General features: G+C 39.9%; 1 protein-coding gene across 1 annotated transcript in view; it reads right to left on the reverse strand.

Annotated features, from left to right (window-relative positions):
- Nucleotides 1–5,800: 5,800 nt before the first annotated feature.
- The window catches only part of DYNC2LI1 (dynein cytoplasmic 2 light intermediate chain 1), a 48,660-nt gene continuing 36,594 nt past the window's right edge, over nt 5,801–17,866 (reverse strand). The window contains exons 15-26 of the mRNA XM_079298933.1: nt 16,578–16,682; nt 15,696–15,852; nt 13,604–13,842; nt 13,064–13,196; nt 11,739–12,008; nt 9,869–10,034; nt 9,700–9,783; nt 9,194–9,393; nt 9,003–9,079; nt 7,433–7,700; nt 6,805–6,932; nt 5,801–6,347 (exon numbers count right to left, since the gene is read on the reverse strand). Of these exons, the coding sequence (XP_079155059.1) occupies nt 6,210–6,347; nt 6,805–6,932; nt 7,433–7,700; nt 9,003–9,079; nt 9,194–9,393; nt 9,700–9,783; nt 9,869–10,034; nt 11,739–12,008; nt 13,064–13,196; nt 13,604–13,842; nt 15,696–15,852; nt 16,578–16,682 (1,965 nt within the window). The 3' untranslated portion in view covers nt 5,801–6,209. The remainder of the gene's footprint in view (nt 6,348–6,804; nt 6,933–7,432; nt 7,701–9,002; nt 9,080–9,193; nt 9,394–9,699; nt 9,784–9,868; nt 10,035–11,738; nt 12,009–13,063; nt 13,197–13,603; nt 13,843–15,695; nt 15,853–16,577; nt 16,683–17,866) is intronic.

Consider the following 17,866-nt stretch of genomic DNA (forward strand, 5'->3'; position numbering starts at 1 on the left):
TTTTTGCATTTCTTCATGATATTATTGACACATCCTGCATTTCAAACATTAGTGTTCAGCAAGAGAGAGCACTGGCAATGTGTGCTGCACCTGGTTAACAGTTCAGCATTGTAGGGAGGAAGAAAAAAAAAAAAACATGATCGAGTGTGTGATAGCTGTAAATATGTATATAATGTGAAAATAATTATTTTGCATCCTCTAGTTTTCCACTCTTTTATATGTATGTATTTAAGGACAGCCATATTTTTCATTCCCTATAGTACATATAAAATATTGTGCTCCAGTTGTGTTTGTGCCAAGGAATACAATTTCTGCATTTGAGTGTCTTTCTCACTGTCATCAGTAACATTATAAATTTGTCTAAATTCAGCAAGTAAAAACAAGGTTGAAAACTATGTTTTACACCACTAGCTGCAGGGGGCATAAAATTACGGTAATTTGTGGCTTTACTATTGTCAGTCATGTTCAAGAATTTTTTTTCCAGTGGAAATTTATCACTTGCCTGTCACTGAACATACTACAGAGCTGCAAGGCTTTTCTCCAATCCAGAGGCGCTGAGCAATTCACTGTGAAGTACATAACACTAAAAATACTCACTCACCTTTCTTTTGTCTTGCTTTTAGAAGGAATGAACCTGGAGCAAGTGTGTGGAAAAGCATTTGGCAGTGCTGAGCTCTGCTGTAACCAGACAAGTCTACTTTTCTTGGTAATAATAATACTTGTGCAGAAAGCTTTTTGTTATGGGGGGAACTGGGGAAGCAGGTACCGTTTGTGGTGTAAGCAGCCAGAAGTGCTGTGTGCAGAATCACTGTTGGGCTGATGGGACCGTGCCAGATTTCAAACTGTGCCTGAAATGCACTGTGGCTCTGGGCGGGGGGGGGAGTGTCAGATAATGCTCCCATTGCTAAGAACTGCAAACCAAAAAATTGATTAAATGATTCTGTCAAGGGGATGCTAAAAGAGCAAAGAAATTGTTGGTGTTCTGCTTTGCTCAGTTGAGATCAGAGTCTCTTGGGCTGATGGCCACCACAGGTTTGACCTCCAGCTTTCCCACTTGGAAATCCATTGGCTGCCTAGTGTAGCACAACATCCAGTCCCTGGTGGCAGCTAATAAGGGCACAACACATCTTGCTCTTCAAAGTTTTCATTTTGTGTAGCACATTTTTCTGCTGCCTGATTTGGAGCTCCCATTTTTGGCTTTATGCCTTTCCACAGTCAGATGAAGCACCACCACAAGGCAATTGGTATTTTTAACTGAGTCATAAAAGATTCGGGTGTTTGTTGAAAAGCCATTATTAAGATAATACTCAGTTCTTTTAGGGCAATCTTCACAGCACTGAATCATGAGGATGATGTTTACTTGTGTCAGGGAGGAGCTGCTGGTGGAGGCTAGACAGGCATAACAGTGCTGCTATATTGTTTGGTTTTCTTCCTTCTGATTTTCTCAGTGAAAGGTGAAGGTTTTCTATGCTAGGAAAGTTTCTGTTGTTTTCTAAACACTTCCCCCATCCCCCAGCAGGTGAAAGTGAACAAAGGTACTGTCTTGAAGACTGATGATGCTAGCTCTGACCTAGTATGGTTGTATGTTACTGCAAGGCACTGGGAGTTTGTTGAAAATTACATTGTGTGCATTTTGGTTTTGATTACTTGCGAACGTTCATAGATTTCTAATTCTTCTGCATCTGCTTGAAAATTCAGACTAATTTGCTTGTGTAAAAAATACAAATTATTTTTGAGGCAAGTAGCATTGTTTGTTTACTCACCATGTAATTCTGGCCAGTACTTTAACATTTAGGCCACTAAACTCACTAGTTCAACGTGAAAAAACTACCATGGGGCAGAAACAGTGCTGAGATGCAGTAGGAAATATAGCAAAATCTGATCAGATGCTTAAAGAGGAGCAAAACATACAAATGTGTTGTTGATGGGAGATGATAATTCTGAAGCCATGGTGTGAATGTTAAGGGTTTGGAGTTGCAGGGTTTTTAGCACTGGAAGCATTATAGGAATCTAATTGTGACCATGAAAGCAAAATAATGCCAACACAATTTGCAATTCAAAATAACCTTTAAGTTTGATTTAATGACAAAATAAATGTCAACAAACAGTCTTATAATTAATTATATAAATTGGCAACAGCACTTCTGTAAATTATGGATTTGAACTGCTTTTTAAATATTGTCTACAAAAAAAAAAAAAGCAATCATAGGCATTATTTATATGTGTATATACATATGTATGTAATCCATTCATGCAGATACTTGTACATATTCATATGAGCACACATATATATGTGCTTTCTAAAGCTCAGCAGTTCTGAAAAGGGTTAAGCAGTTTTAAAATTACCTCAACCCACTGCTTAAACATTGTTGCCTTAATTAATAGCTGCTAACACATGAAGGGCTTGTCTTGGCTCTCAGAGTATATATAAAAAAAAGCAGCATGTCACAGAGCTCTGTGTACACTGTTTCTTGTCTACTGCCATTAAAATTAATCACTGTGGCTATAACCTGAAAGGTTTGTTATTTCTGGTACAAGTGGACACACCAACACCTGTAATTTCTTACCCAAAGAATCTCCATGTTTAGTGTATTGTCTGTGATTTCTTTTTTTTAAAAGGAATTCAATGGATTTTTTTATTAAGAGGAATGGCTATTGATACTTGCTACTTGCCTAGCATTTCTAAAGAGATTGTTGGTATGAACAAATGCAAAATGAAACTTTTGGCAACTACTTATTAATTTAGGCTAGCCATAGTGAAAGCTAGTTCTTTCCCACAGAGAATTAAAATTATTTTGGAGGACTAACACTACCTATGAGCCAGTATGTAGGGCAGTGTTTCTATAATCCCATTTTCCAGTGCTGAAAGAGTTTGTCCTTTTGGCATAGTTGAGAGAATGCATAAACTTGGAGTGGAAACTGGGGAAGAACTTCCCACCTCTTGCTGCATTAAATACCAAACTAATAAAGGGAATTTTGTAGTCTGTTTCTTAGCAGATCAGTATCCATGTAACCAACGACTCTTGTGGTTCTAAATTGGGTGAATTTTCCTTACAAATGTCCTTGTTGCTTGTATTTGTAATCCCATTCCCAAATTGAACACATCTGCACACTGCAGCCCCACAGACTGATGCAGCTGGTTTGTGCACAGTTGAAACAGTAAGTTGGACAAAACAGCCTGGAAATCCTGTAACCAATTAAATGTGGTGCCAATTCAAAACCAGCCTTGCTTGCCTGCAGGAGCAGGGACTGGGATTTACAGCTGAGGAGATCCCTTTGAAAGCTGGCCATGGAGGATATAGGGAGAGCAAAGGCAGCAGTTGGTGAATCCCTGGGATGGTGGCATTGTAGGACTGGCTGGCAGTGCTTTGCCGAGTGGCACATCTGCCTTGCCACATTGCTAAAGTCCCTAACATGGTACTGACCCCGTGGAGTGGGCACTACAGTGAGTTTGGGCAGTGTCTTCCTTGTGTTGTTTAGTCTCAGTGTTGAGATTGTTGTGGACTTCAGCAACTCTGGTTATACTGATGCAGGGAGTGCAGGCAGGAGGGCACAGTGCGCTGCTGCTGCTGATACAGGGATACAGTCTAAGGAAAAGGAACGGCTACTCTCAAACTTGGAAAGCAAAGCTGTGCTGAAATTCAGGTACAACTTCTAGCCTTGGTTGGAGCTCGTGGGAAGAGTTCTGTTGCCTCCCCAAGCACTTGCTTTTCTGCAGCAGCAGCTCTGCTGTGGAAGCATGTGCAGAGGCCGAGGCACGACCTTCACTGGCTGAGAGGGACATCTCTCCCCCAGACTTGTGCTATTTGCAAGTGCCAGCAGTGCGAGTGGGGCAGGTTGTGTGTCATCCACCCACTCTTCCCTGAGTTCTGCTCCATACACAGCCCCACGGATGCTATTGTTAGGCATGAACGCTAATTGCTGGTATTTCAAGGCTCCTACCTTCTTATTGCTAAAGCCTGTAACAATAATCACAGCCTATATTCCCCATCTCTCGGCATCAAGGAAACAAGATATGATCATAGGCAGTGTGCTAATGTAATTGTAGTATATAGAATATGAGATTTTCTGTGTAAACAGAGGCCTGGCCACATCCTATGATAGCTCTTCCCGCACCCCGCACGCGGGCTGTTCCTCGGCTCACCGCTCAAGTCCCCATTATGGATACATCCACCCTTGTCATAACACCACCTCTGAAACACTCACACCGTTTGGTCCTGCTGCATAATGGTAAGAGGGTGGAATATTAAATGGAAAAAGGCTGTTTAAGTAATGTCAGCAGCCTGACTAATTTCACAAAAGGAAGGAAATTCAAAGTTAAGGCTATGGTATATTCTTATCTAGATGCCTGAAGATTTCTGTGCATGACAATATGCCCCTAAAATTCAGAGCTGTCCCTTATGTCTTTAATTTCTCCCATTGTGTCGCTCCTTTTTTTTTTATTAAACATCAAAGTGAATTCACAACAGAGAGTCAGCCTAGAATTTAATCCTCTAAATACCTTGAAAATAGAGGTTTAGACTAGAAGTACCAATATATACCCTTAAAACTTCAGTGTAATATAAAAGAGATTCTAATCACAACAGATCATTACAAAGAAGAGTAAACCACTTTAAAAAAAATTAAGTGTCTTAAATATAATAAAAAGGAATAATTAAGAATCAAACAGGAAGCTGCTATTCTGACAATTTAATGATGCTGAATTGGACTGAAGAATTGGCTTTGCCACTAAAAGGCAGTGAAAATCTGATAATTTCAAAATGGCACTAAGATCAGATCAAGTGGGGTTTTTTGAAATCAAATGCAGCAGAAGGAGAAAGAAATGGTAGAATTCTTAGATGAACCTTGGAGTGTTTTGGATTCCTACTGCTGCCTGGGGCTGAAGATCCTATTTTCTCAGACCTGCTTAACATCCACAGACCAGGGTCCTCTTGGGAATTTATTACCATGTGGAACCTGTGGAAAGTAATATGGCAATCCTAACTGCCAAACAGAATAATAAAATACAGGTGTTCTTTCATTCATATTTCTTAAAAAAACAAACAAAACCAACAACAGAAAACAAAACCAAGACAACCAAAACTAACCAAACCTCACAATTTGCATAACAACTATCTGGGACATTACAGCTGATTACACTAGGAGTTTTCCACTGTGTGCAACATGCAAATGAAAGTCAAGTAGACAATCTGCTTTGGGTTTCTACATATAAGAACAGAGATATGCATCTAAATGTTTAAAAGCAGATAAGCTAATCTTACAAAATGCTCACAGCAACTGTACACCTGATTTGCACATGCACTTACCGTGACTCTGTGAATTACAGCCATTTATTTACTGATATTCATTTTCTGAGCATAACTAGGTGCACTGTGACAAGCATTAATAGGTTGCATCATTAGATTTTTAATTACTCAGGGGCAGGTTGGTGTTTTCTACCTGAGAACCTTAGGAAGCAAACTTGGCAATTTGCTATGACGTGAATTGCAATGGAGAAAGGTGTCATTAATAACAATCAGTTGCTATGGATTTATATTGTAAAAATAAATCCAAGAAGGTAAGATAATTTTATTTATTACAAGATCTCATCTATACAGTGCGTAAATACTTGTTTTGGGCATCATCAGCATATTATTGGAACACAAAGCTTTAAAACACAGAAATAAAGCTTCAAAATACACAAGCAATTAGAACACAGAGTAGTTAACAATTGTGTTTTCCATCCTTGCATGTTCTCCTGAAGCACTTGTGAAATCTGTGTTGCCTTCCTCTGTGCTGTTCTTAATAAGTTAAAATGTCACAGAAAGTGCTTTGATCCTCTTCTCTTGCAGCCCTTTGAATTAAGTAAGTGATCATCGTATGTTCAAACATTATGGACTAAAACATCAGCTATTATTACAGAGGGCGATGGGTCCTTTTATATCGGGGGCCCACAGCTCAGGCTGTTTCCAGAAGTGCGGGACTCACAAGCGCCTTGTCACTCGTTCAGACTAGGTGAAGCAAACAAAAAGCCCGAAGCCCACCCCGACCCCAATCCCGGGCTGCAGCCACGGCCCGTGGCAGCTCCCGCGTCCCGACTCCTGGGGTTCTGCTGCCATCCTGTGGCTGCCGGCGCTCCCCGCTCCCGGGCGGCTGCCGGCTCCCACACCGGGAGCCTTCTTCCCCTGCCTGCCTGCAGGGGAGGCCGTCACCCGCTGCCTCCGCTGCTCCTACCAGTCTTGGGATGATTTCTGCTTGATAAAGCGCAGAGATAGATAGTATAAAAGCAGGAAGCTGCAAATGATGCCAGTGAGGACAAGGTAGCTCACGTAGAGGGGGTGGGAGTCGAGGTCCAGAGCCTGAGTGACCTGCAGTGACCAATAACATAAAATTAGGAAAAGACACAGAATGTTCATGCTGGATCTGTGAAGTGTGTTTTATGTGTCAGCTTCCCTGACCCCTGCTTCCCCAGTTTTCCAGCTTGGGTGGTTTGATAGAGGGCTGCAGCTACGCTATTCCTATTTCACAAAAACACAGCTCAGCTTCTAAACAATTACAGCAAAATTCATGTTTGGGGCTGGTGTGGGAAAGAGTTGCCCTTAATTATTTTCTTTTTTTCTCTTCAACTAAAAGAAAGGCATAGAAGGAGTGACTGCTGTAGAGCCATCTTCAGGAACAAATTTACAATGAAGTGTAACAACATTTTGTGTTAATCTGGTGATTGCTGAATTTCAGGCCTACACCATCTACACAAATATGACAGGCATATAAAGAGCATTCCAATTTCTTATCAAATGTGTGCAACAATTTTTATTATCAACTTACAAGTTTCCCTGGTATTTGAAAAGTAATGTTTCGATCAGTAATTTCATATGTGGTGTCACTGAATTGAACTTGCATCATTCCTTGAAAATTCCATCTGAGGAAAGAGATTTTTGAAACCCAAAAAGGAACTGAAAAAAAAAATGACAGAAATTGATACACACATACAAAACTTGAGACCTCAAATACTGCTGCCAAATACAGCAGGTTTGTCTCACTTCTTGACAGCCAGAGGCTGTAAACATGTGACAGTTTATTATTGGACAAAATGGCAGATATACTTTACACAGTTACATGGAGATGGGAAATGAGGAGTTAGCTAATATCCATATCCATCAAACTCCCCCTGTCAACTAAGTCTTCCTGGAGCTCCATCTTCGTCTCTTGAATACAGTTCTTTTTACTGAAGAATTTAGCAACCACATAAGAAGCTAGCCTTTCACCAGTGCTTTTTTGACCAAACTTCTCGTTGCCTCAATTTCAGATGGAGAAACTGATGTAAAATGGATGACCTGACTGCACTGTCACCATCCAAGAAGATTATTACAAAGGTAAGAATAAAGCTGAGTTTTCCTGCACAGGAAATCCATTGATGTTTCCATTTGGAGGGAGAGTGGGAGCTTTGTCTTACCTGTCCAGAGGCTGTTCAGGCTTATCACAAAGCCACCACTCAGGTAGAAGGATGTGAAGAGGACATTGCCAAGGAAGGCTGAGAGCTGTAACGTCGGCAGCAGAGCTGCCACCCAAAGTGCCATGGCACGGGCACTGTAAACAGCCAACCACAGTAACAGGAAGTTCAGCAGGAAATGTTCTGGCTCAGGAATAAGGTTTGCCAGCCAGTAGATGGGAATCCCATAAATTATAACAAAAGCGCAGTGTTCTGGGAGCTCCCCCAAAACCTGTTTGGGAAGATGAAAAAGAAAATCTAAAAAAAGAGAAAAAGGTGAATGATAATTACAAAAATATGTGATATATGCCTTAATGTACTCATGGACTGTTTGTAAGAGCTATAGGAAACACTCCCTTAGAATGCAATCATCTCCCTGTTAGGGCTTGCCAGTGACATCCAAAACCACTCCACAATAAAAACAAATCCTTGCTGATTTTTCCTCTGGATGTGACAATGCCTATAACTAATGATTATGGATTATTTTGTTAAGAGTTTTGGGAGTTTCTAAGAATGTAATACATTTTTGCTGTGAACTGGTGTGCTTGATAACATTAATACTGTTACTGACTCATGGCAACTGAATATTTTGTCCCAGTTTGGTTGAAACTAGTGTGACATCAAATTTGAGGCAAATTTGGCTGTTGGTCCCTTCATCACCTTGTCCCAAAGGCAGTCCAGTTAGCAATTTGATTCATTTTAAAACAAAAGCATAACTGTGATTTTCTCAAATATCTAAAGCTGTGTATAGAGAGTATTAGTTCTTCCAAAGAGGGTTGCTACTATCCTCTAATACCAAGGTTGTAACAAATTACATCGATTTCTCTGTGAATAATGTGCAATCTTTGTGACACAATGCAAAGAATATTTTTCTCTGGCAACCACTAATAAGCATTTAAAATCTTGTGCAGAAATGGAAACCTAAATTACAGATGCCATGGCAGGCAGAACTCATCTAACATCACAAAAGAGGGATTATTCAAAACCCTTGTGAAAAAGAGAATGTAGTTTTTTAAAAGTTCTAAATTTAATTCTAGAAACTCTGGCTCTTTGTGCATGTAATTAATTTTTTAGCTTGGACCAATAAGGGCCCAAACAACTATTGGAAATATCACAGCACTTTGTCATTTCTGTTTTACCTCTGCTTTAGCATTTGATATGAGTGTTTTGTTTTACAGATGAAAGTGTGTAAGTAAACTTTCAGAGATGCTGCTGAATTAAATAAGAAGGTATGTAAAATTGTCTAAACCTGGAAATCTGAGATTTTTCACATTTTGGCCAAAGAACCCAGTGAAATGTTCTTCTTTGGCTTTTCTGGTGTGGGATATCAGCCATGACTTATGGCAAAGTTCTAAACTAGTGTGAGGCTTAATCTATTAATACTAAGGAAGTGAGACTGATAGCCTTGGCTGGCAGACACCAAAGAACAAAGTCTGATATGAATGTGATTATTTATACAACAAGACTTTGGTTTGCTTGTGTTTTTTAATGTTCAAGACAGCTGTTTGTGTTTCTTGGCAACACAACCAATTACCTTAGCAAAGAAGTATGGGCTAACAGAGTACATTCCACCTTCCAAGTCATGATAAAGCATTGCTCTTTCTGAATGACCTGCAGGATAGGAACAAACCCACTGGGTTATTATCATAAGTTTATTTTTTTCACAGATTTAAGATTTTTTTGATTTTGATTCCTTATAGCATTCACAAGAAGACTGACACTTACATTTGGCAATAACATCCAAAATTATTGTGAATGGGATTAGGGCACCTATCATGTACAGCAGTGCTGTTGTGTCTCGAATAGAGAGTCCGTTTTTTTCATGGCCATAGTACAAAAATCCAATTAGTAATGACATAAGAAGGGCTTCAAATCCATGGATTAATAATGTTGAAAGATCTCTGAAGTCATTGGAGACCTGACGACTAGGAAAACAGCAATATTGACTGTAAGATATAATACTTACTAATGCCACTTATATTCATACATTGCCCCAAACAGTTTTAAAATCAGTTCTTGAAACTTGCTGGCTTTGGCTAGGACAGGAGTTGAGCTGCCTGTTTCTGTAATGGATTTTACCTAATCAAACCTATGAAGCACCTGTAGATACCAAGTATTTCAGATCTGAAATGCTGAAAGCCTGAAGGACAATTGGTCTATCAGCCTCTTTCTGATGATTTTAAATACAAATGGGCACTATATATAACTGTTCATGCTGAAGATAAGGTTACCTTAATAATATACTGAACTGCTTTAAGGCTCCTGGTAATTGATCACTTGAATGGTGAGGCATATTGATAACCTCTTCTGGATTCCTGGCCCAAAAAAATGAGAAAAAAAATTAATTTAGCACAAGGTGTAGCTATTATTCCAGATCTTCTGTACGACACTTTTCTTTACCTCTGCTTGATGACTGTGGTCTCAGTGTTGTCTCCTTCCGTAGCTTTCCATAAGAAATCATCAAAATGTTTGACCTTTTCTACAAACAAGTTGGCAAAAACATTTGCTCTTTTTCGGCTTTCCATCTCCTTTTCTGCAGTCTGTTTATCAATACTGGTCAAGTCAACTGCAAGACATTGCTTGATGTGAGCCCATGTGCTGTAGAAGAAATAACTTTATGATGTGTTTAGAATCAGGGATTTCATTGGGAGTAAACAGTCCAACCTGTGTACTTGCATTAAATTACAACAGTTAAAACTATCAGTTATTTTAGGTAGTTAGAGATTAACAAATTGTTAATGCGTATGTTTCTTACCTAGTCACTCAATGAATCACTGAGAGATTACACAATTGCTTATTATAGTATTATAAACTGCTATTTCAGATTGTTATAAATTTCATAGCACCTTGAGAGCAGTGCTGAGAAAAAATAGTTTGAATTTCCTTTCTGGCATGTTGGCATTTACAGTCTTTTATGTGACTTTGACTTAAATCACCTTTTTTCTTCATCTGAAAAATTATAGTTACAGTCTTAGTTGTATCTTACAGAGGTACCATAAACTTACAGTAGTATTTCCCCATGCTGACCTTTGGTGTAGATTGACAGTATCTGATGTTTTACAGATGCCTTCTGAGAGAACTATCACTGCACATTTTCTAACTCCTTGCTCCATCAGAAATTTTTGCTTTCTCTTCTGCCCTGGTCATCTGTTTCTCTGTCAGACACACAGCCAGCATCTGTGTGTTTCCATCAGGTGTTCCCTCTTGCTGTGGATGCTCTGCCATCCTGTCCTATATCCACATTCCTGCTGCCTATATTTCCTTTCTTTTCCTGTGGGTACTGACTTGGTGCATACCATTCAATCCACTGCTTCTCTGCCCTGCCCACCTCCATGTCACAGGGGTTTGTCTTTGTAACCACAGGCTGTAGCTACAGGTTTCCCCAGAACTGCCTCCCATTCTCCATTCCCATGCAGGGGTGCTGCAAGCCTTCCCCAAGGCTTTCCTTGGCTGAGGACTGCTCTGAACCCTGAGGGTGACAAAGGTCTTTTGACACCAAGGTTAACCTCTGTTTATCTCTGCGCAGCTGGCGCTGCCTGCCACACAGGCACAGCTGAAGAGGTTACTCCAGAGCATTGTGGTTATCTGAGGTCAGTTCCAGGTTTTCTGTCCAACTTGATTCCAAAGACCTAAGGGCTGGAATTGAATCAGCCTCAATTAAGAGATTGCTGCCATTAGATTAACAGGGGCAGATGTCACCTTGCAAAAACTAGAAGATGGATGGATTTGAAACCATGTCAACTTTCTTTGAGGAGTAAAAAGACGGTTGATTTGCATTAGGATTTTCTCCCTTCCAGTGTGCTCTGTAGGGCAGCGCTCCTTTTTCCCATTACCTGTTCCAGGTTTGTCTCAGACTAGGAGCTAGCTTCTGGGAAACAAACTTCTACATGTGCTTAATTGAGAAATCAGAGAACTGTCTACAGAAAGCAGTTGATCAGTTAATCTGTCTTTCCCAGAGAAGAAGTTTCAACCAGCTAAGACATGAGGATAAGTATGTCTACATAAACATGTCTACAAGTTACTGCATCTGTCATGGTTAGAAGAAGGATTTTTAAAATTAGTTTTGTCTGTACCTCTTGTTTTTGCTACGTTTTCTATACTGACAAATAAGAATTCTGTTAAAAACTGAACTTGCTGCAATTCTGATTTGAGTTAGTTACAAGGAATTTCTAATACAGTCATGGTCAATAAAAATAAAACATTATCTAGCCACTTAGGAAAGCAAATGATTTTCAGTAACCCTTGTTTTATGACAGGTCTTGATACTGACCGTAGAAATCCGCAGGATTGCTGTACTTTGGGCAGGGATAGCCTAGTTCTGTGAAATACTGGACCATGTCTTTAGCTGTTCCACAGTAGGCAGTAAGTCCAGAAGTCATCAGAAGAACCAAATCAAACAATTGGAAGATATCTGACCGGGGCTGATGAAGTGAAAGAAGAACCAATCTATTTCCTCTGGCCAGTCTGGATAATGTAATCACAAGGTTATGTGCAGTAAAACTGTCCAGTCCAGATGTGGGTTCATCAAGTATGAGAATTCCTGCCAAAGACAGTAAGTTTATCTGTGGTAAGCAGCATATTTGGTTTGGAAAATCTATTCTAAGTGAAATGGTGCTAGTGCATGAAATTTCATTCACTGTTTTTAAATTTAAAGAAAGTAATACTTTTTTTTTTTTTTTTTTTACTTTGGTACATCTGTTCCTGAGCATCTTATAAAAGCAAACCCCCTGCTTTCCCCATAACTACAGAAGTATATACAAGCAAAAAGTTTTCAAATCCATTTCCTAGGGAAAAAGCTGATGGGGAATCTTGTTCAACGAGAGGCTCAGTCAAGGTTAGTAGTGCTTTTAATATATATAAGATCAGAGAGGGGATTCAATTCAGCAAATTCATCTGTGGATTTAGCCTCATGTTTTGCTTGCACTGAAGACAGTGGAAGTTTCTAGTTCACCTGCAATATGAAGCCATGTCAGTGAGTTGCAAAAGACTGCAATGACTGACTATACAGTGAAGAAAATGACCTTTCCTGTTAATACTGCACATGTAAATGGGGGCTTGTGTCAGAGGAGAGTAAAACAATCTATGTGTTAAAATAAGCCAAAATAACTTGTGGCATGTGGTCAGATAAAAGCTAAACCTTATACTGATATTCACTAACCAAAGTACTGCTGTGAGAGTAACTTCAGGGAACTTTGTGGTGGTATTTTTAGAGAGTGGTGGGTGAAGGCTCCTGGGGGCTCTGCCTTGGTCTGTTTCCACTTTTCCACTGGCAAAGGTGACTGAAACAAGAGTGTGTCAGCTGCTGAAACACTCTGTTTACAGAATTATTCCTGTGACAATTACAGTATTATCTGTGGTCAGCCCCGATTGCAATTGAAGCAAATGGACCAGCAGCAGTCAATAACTGTGTTGTGGAGAGGCAGCCTCTGGCAGAGGGTGGTGCAGGGCCTGTTAAGTGTCTCGAGTATTAACTCCTCCAGCTGCCCTAGGGGCAATTGAGTGTGTGGCTCTTCCCTGCGAGCCTCCATCTTCATGCAGCACCCCATTATGGCCAAGGGCAGTGAGGTGGGCCCCAGGAAGGTGCGCGTTGCTCACCCGGGTTCCAGAGCAGCTGCACGCCGATGCTCACCCTGCGCCTCTCTCCCCCGGACACGCCCCGCAGGTACTCGTTCCCCACCCGGGTGTTGGCGCATTGCCGCAGGCGGAGCTCCGCGATCACATCTTCCACCTGCGGGGATCCAAGGGTGACAGGCGTCAAGCGAGAGTTCATTTGCACATTCGTGCATAGATAAAACTGAAAATATGATTAATATGGGTAAAATTCATTTGGATATTTCAGTGCTAGAGACATTTGAAAATAAATCTTGATTTTAGAGGTAATGTTATAAAAGACTGAGCGATCAAAAATTTAGTTTGTCTTTCAGCCTCTCTAAAGCTTTCTCTAGATTGTCATTTTTTATGAGCTTTGGAACAATTGCTGGTTTCTATCTTGAAAGATGAAAAAGGTTTATAATTCATAATCTACATAAAAAAATGCCAGATTAGCTGTTCTGACTCCAAACACACAGGATCTCTTGGATAATTCCTGTCAGACACATTTTTGACAACTTTATTTTTTCCCAACAGCTTAATTACCCTTTTTTTCCTTTGTGAGTCTGAAAAAAACTTTGGAAGGCGCAGTTTGGCAACGAACAATAGTGTTTCTCTGACAGTCAGGTGGGGGAGCAGTCGGTCATCCTGCCTCACGTGTGCTATGCATTTCCTAACAAGCTGGGGAGTAATGGGTTTGTTGTTGATCATGACTTGACCAGATTTGATTTTGCCTCCATGATCCCGGCACGTTATCACATCAAGCAAGGATGTCTTTCCACCAGCTAGAAAAATAAAAATTTAAAATTAATTTCCAAGGGATGGTTTTGAAAAGTGATCTTGGCATAGACAGAGATATTAAAGAAAAAAAAAAATTCTTCACCAGCCCCTCCTAAAGTTTTCCCAAAATCACAGAGACAGGATGATCTTCAAAGAAAATACTGACTATAAACTCCTTTTCAGGAAATCTCTCCCCTCTGGAATGTAGTAGGTGGTTTGAATCCTTATCATTTCTCAGCAGAATTCGGTAGTTGGGCTTTGAGGACATGAACACAAGAAGTGTCTCAAATCTCTTTGGTAAACTCTCTCACTTTTGAAACAGAGGTGAGAGATGGTTCCACCCTGGCTGCAGGGCTGGCACCCAAATGCTCAGCAAGAGCTTTCTTTGTGGAGGGATTTGTGAATTCAGAAACAGCAGCTGGATCAGCTGAATGACTAAGGCATTGAATGATTATACAGACAATAAGAACATTAATCACAATTAAAATACAAATTATTATGACTTAAATTAGACAAAAAGTCATTTAAATAATTAAGAAAAGCTGGCTCATACCCAGAGGTAAGAATAGTAAAACAATGAAAACAAAACCTGGAGTTAAACAGCAAATGAATTTTTCCTTTTTGTTGTATGATTCTGTATGTAAATACACAGAACTCTTATGATTAGATGTCATTTATTTCTAGTTTCCCTGTTGAAAGATTAACTCCACACTTGCTTCTTAATACATACATCTTAAAAAAGAAACCCATCCATCTGTAAACCACGCATTGCTCTGTTTAAGAGTGACATATTGATTGCAATTGACAATGTGAAACCCATCAGCAGTTTAATCCATTTTACTAAGGCATTTGATGAAATAGATGATAAACAGCTTTTGAAAATAGTTTGACTAGTTTGCTGAAAGGGGTTTGTGCTCAGTGTATATTGCCTTACAAAGGTGCTATATCTATAACTCAGTATGTTATTTCATCTCACAAAGCTTTTTCTTTTATTATCATGAGAATTTCTAAGGTAAGCTTCACTTACATTAAGAATATCTGCTAAAGAAAAATTCCCATGGCAATAGGGAAGAAAACTCTAATTTTTTTAGGAATAAAGTTAAAACTGCTTTGGCAAATATGCCTTGCTTTTGAGAGAGAGCATCTTCACTGAATCACTGAGCTAACCTGATGTAATAAGACTCTAGTGAAGACACAGCATGTGGGTTTTTGCCTTCCAAGTACTTTTTACTTCAGTTTAAAGGTCATATGTCTACTTCTTGTCCCCCTTGACCAGTCCCACCAGAAAATGGAAGAAAAAACCAAATCCCAGTGTAATAAAGCAGTAATAACAGACAGAAGAGGAACTGTCTTTTCTTCTCAGTAATTATCTATTACTTAATGCAAATGCAATATTTTATCCTGTTAGAATTGTTTCAGTCCAAATGGAATTCCTGCTTATGGTTACTCAAGTTGGCACTGATTTTTTTATGGGGTCTGGCCTCATTTGTTTGCTATCTGAGTATGGTCTGCAACTGGCCTGTTTTGAATCTGAGCCATGAAACTGATTCATGTCCAGCAGATCTGGGGCTGCAAGGTAACACTTGTAACAATACTTCACTACACCTCAGGAAACAGAATGCAAATGTGTGCAGGGCATAACAAAATAGGGTTTGAAAATAAATTTTAATTTCCCCCACCGCCAGTATCTTTCTTTGTTTCCTTGTTCATCATGTCACTTAAAGAATGTGTTTTAGTGACACATCCAATAGTTTTTTCTCAACTAGGTTTTGACATTATGAAGACTGCAGAATGATGCTCTTGGTTGTGTACATTTTATCTGAGAGCAGGTCAAATAATGAAATGTGGCTGCTCTTACCAGTGCTTCCTATAATTGCAAGCATCTGACCACTTCTCACTTTTAGATTCAGATTCTGGATTACTGACACATGGGAATGGGGATCTGATTTCCAGGTCCAGGGCATCTTCATCTGAGCAAGGTTCTCATACCAGGGAATCTGGGATGCTGTGTTAACCTAACAAAGAAAGAAACAAGTCCCTTCAATTCAAGCAATAAAATATTTAACAACAAATACCTCCAAGTTTCAACGCTATAAGCAAAGCATATATTAAAATATTATTGTTCATCTTCAGAAATTCATAGAAGGAAGTTCTTTTGCAGCCACCTATACTTTCTTGCCTTGCTTCTTGCTCTGTTTATGACTAAAGCGCTCTCTGTCCTTTCTTACTTTGGTAATTTATTGCTATTGTAAATTTTAAATATTTCTTTCAAACTTTAATTAGAATTCCATGAAACTGAAAATAGTAAAATCTTATTCAGATGCCATGGTGAGAAGGAGATGAAATATTTCACTGGTTCATTGAAATCTTCTTTGTTAGTCTTCTCTATATCCCCTTCCACATGCTTGTTCTTGCCAGCAAGGGCTCCTTTCATCCCTAGCTGAACAGAAAGTCCCTCTGCTCCAGCCCTCAGAAGAATAATTTTGCTCAAGATTGGAACAAAGCAGGGCCTAGAAACAGATGTCTTTTTCTGTCTTATCTCTTAACTTTAGTGGATGTATTTACAATACAGGAGTTAGTCTGCTGTCAATACTGCAGCCAAGAGTATGATTCTGCTCACTGACTGTGCAACAGTTGTGTGAACTTTTTCAACTTTATTTGGCTTTTGAAATGGGTACTGAAATAGGCATTGCTAGATATGCTTCTTGCTGAAGGGAGATGCATAAATGACCATTTTTACCTGGTAATTGAGTTCTTTGACCTCCAGAACATTTGATTTTCCACTGTAGGTGAAATAAAGACTGTTATCTTTTTCAGAGTGAAAAATAGCATCCTGGGTCTTGGTCTGGAAAAGTTAATAGGTAGATCACAACAGTTAATTGCAATAGCTAAAGTGCTGCTAAAGTCTGAGTTCAGAAAAGATGAAGCACAAAGGGAAATGCATTTCTGGAATGTAAGAGCATTATTGATGAGTTAGTGTAGTGCAATAGTCTGAAGGGTGGAAATGAGTTATCAGTTATCTGCTAATCAGTGGGACGTGTGAGGGCCAAACAAGCCATGCTGTGCTTTTCTAGTTGCTTTCAGATTAAAAGGGGCAACTTTCAAAATAGAGATAAATGTCATGTTACTACAAAAAGATTAGACTTTTTTTGTTTTATTTTTTTTGGTTAGGAAGAAAGATGTACTACTTCAGCAGCATTAGTCTACTGAATCAAAATGGTGCATATTGTAATTGGTGCGTTTTGGCAGCTAAAAATGAAGGTTCACTGGAAGTATGTCCATTTTTGAATTCCACATGAACTCATAAACTTGGAGGCTTTATGAACAAATAGGTGTGTAGCCACTAGTGCAGTCTTTCTTCTCTTTTATTTTTTTAATTCACCATTTATCAGCTGGAACTTAATGTTCTGGGATATCAGTTAAAATAACAAGAGTCTACTTGGCCCTTTTGCATACAGCTGCAATTATGAAGTCCCAGCTGAGGCAGCTTTCTGGCTTTTTGTTTTTAGTTCTGTGCATGCTGCAGTTTTCCTTCCAGCCAGCTGTATCTCTCCCACAGCTCTGTGCTTTTCCCAATTGTCACACTCACACCCCAGCCAAGGCAAACGTACCTGTTCCCTGTGTACCAGACCCTATGCCTGCCTGTGGTGTCTTTGGCAGAGATGACCATGATCGCTGTGTGCACCCCTGCCCTCACAGCAAACAAGGCTGATTATTTTTTTCACTCCAGATACACAGCAGAAAGCAGCACCACACCAAGCAGCCTGAAAAGCCACAGGAAAGCCCTCCAAACTACCCCTGCTGCCAAAGCACTCAGCCCTTCCTTACGCTGAACCTAACTTTTAAAAACAGGTGCTCCCCAGCAAATGTGATCCAGTCTGAAGCATGTCCTGGGAAAGCCAGTCCAGGACATGCTCAGGGGCTTTCTCCTCCACCCACACATTTGGAGAGCCTCTCTCAGCTCCACCACGGTGGCGCCTGAGCAGGGCTCGCATGGCACCAGCCTCAAGCCCGGCGCGCTCCGGTGGG

Source organism: Erithacus rubecula (genome assembly GCF_903797595.1).
Source record: "Erithacus rubecula genome assembly, chromosome: 2".
NCBI classification, from domain to species: Eukaryota; Metazoa; Chordata; class Aves; order Passeriformes; family Muscicapidae; genus Erithacus; species Erithacus rubecula.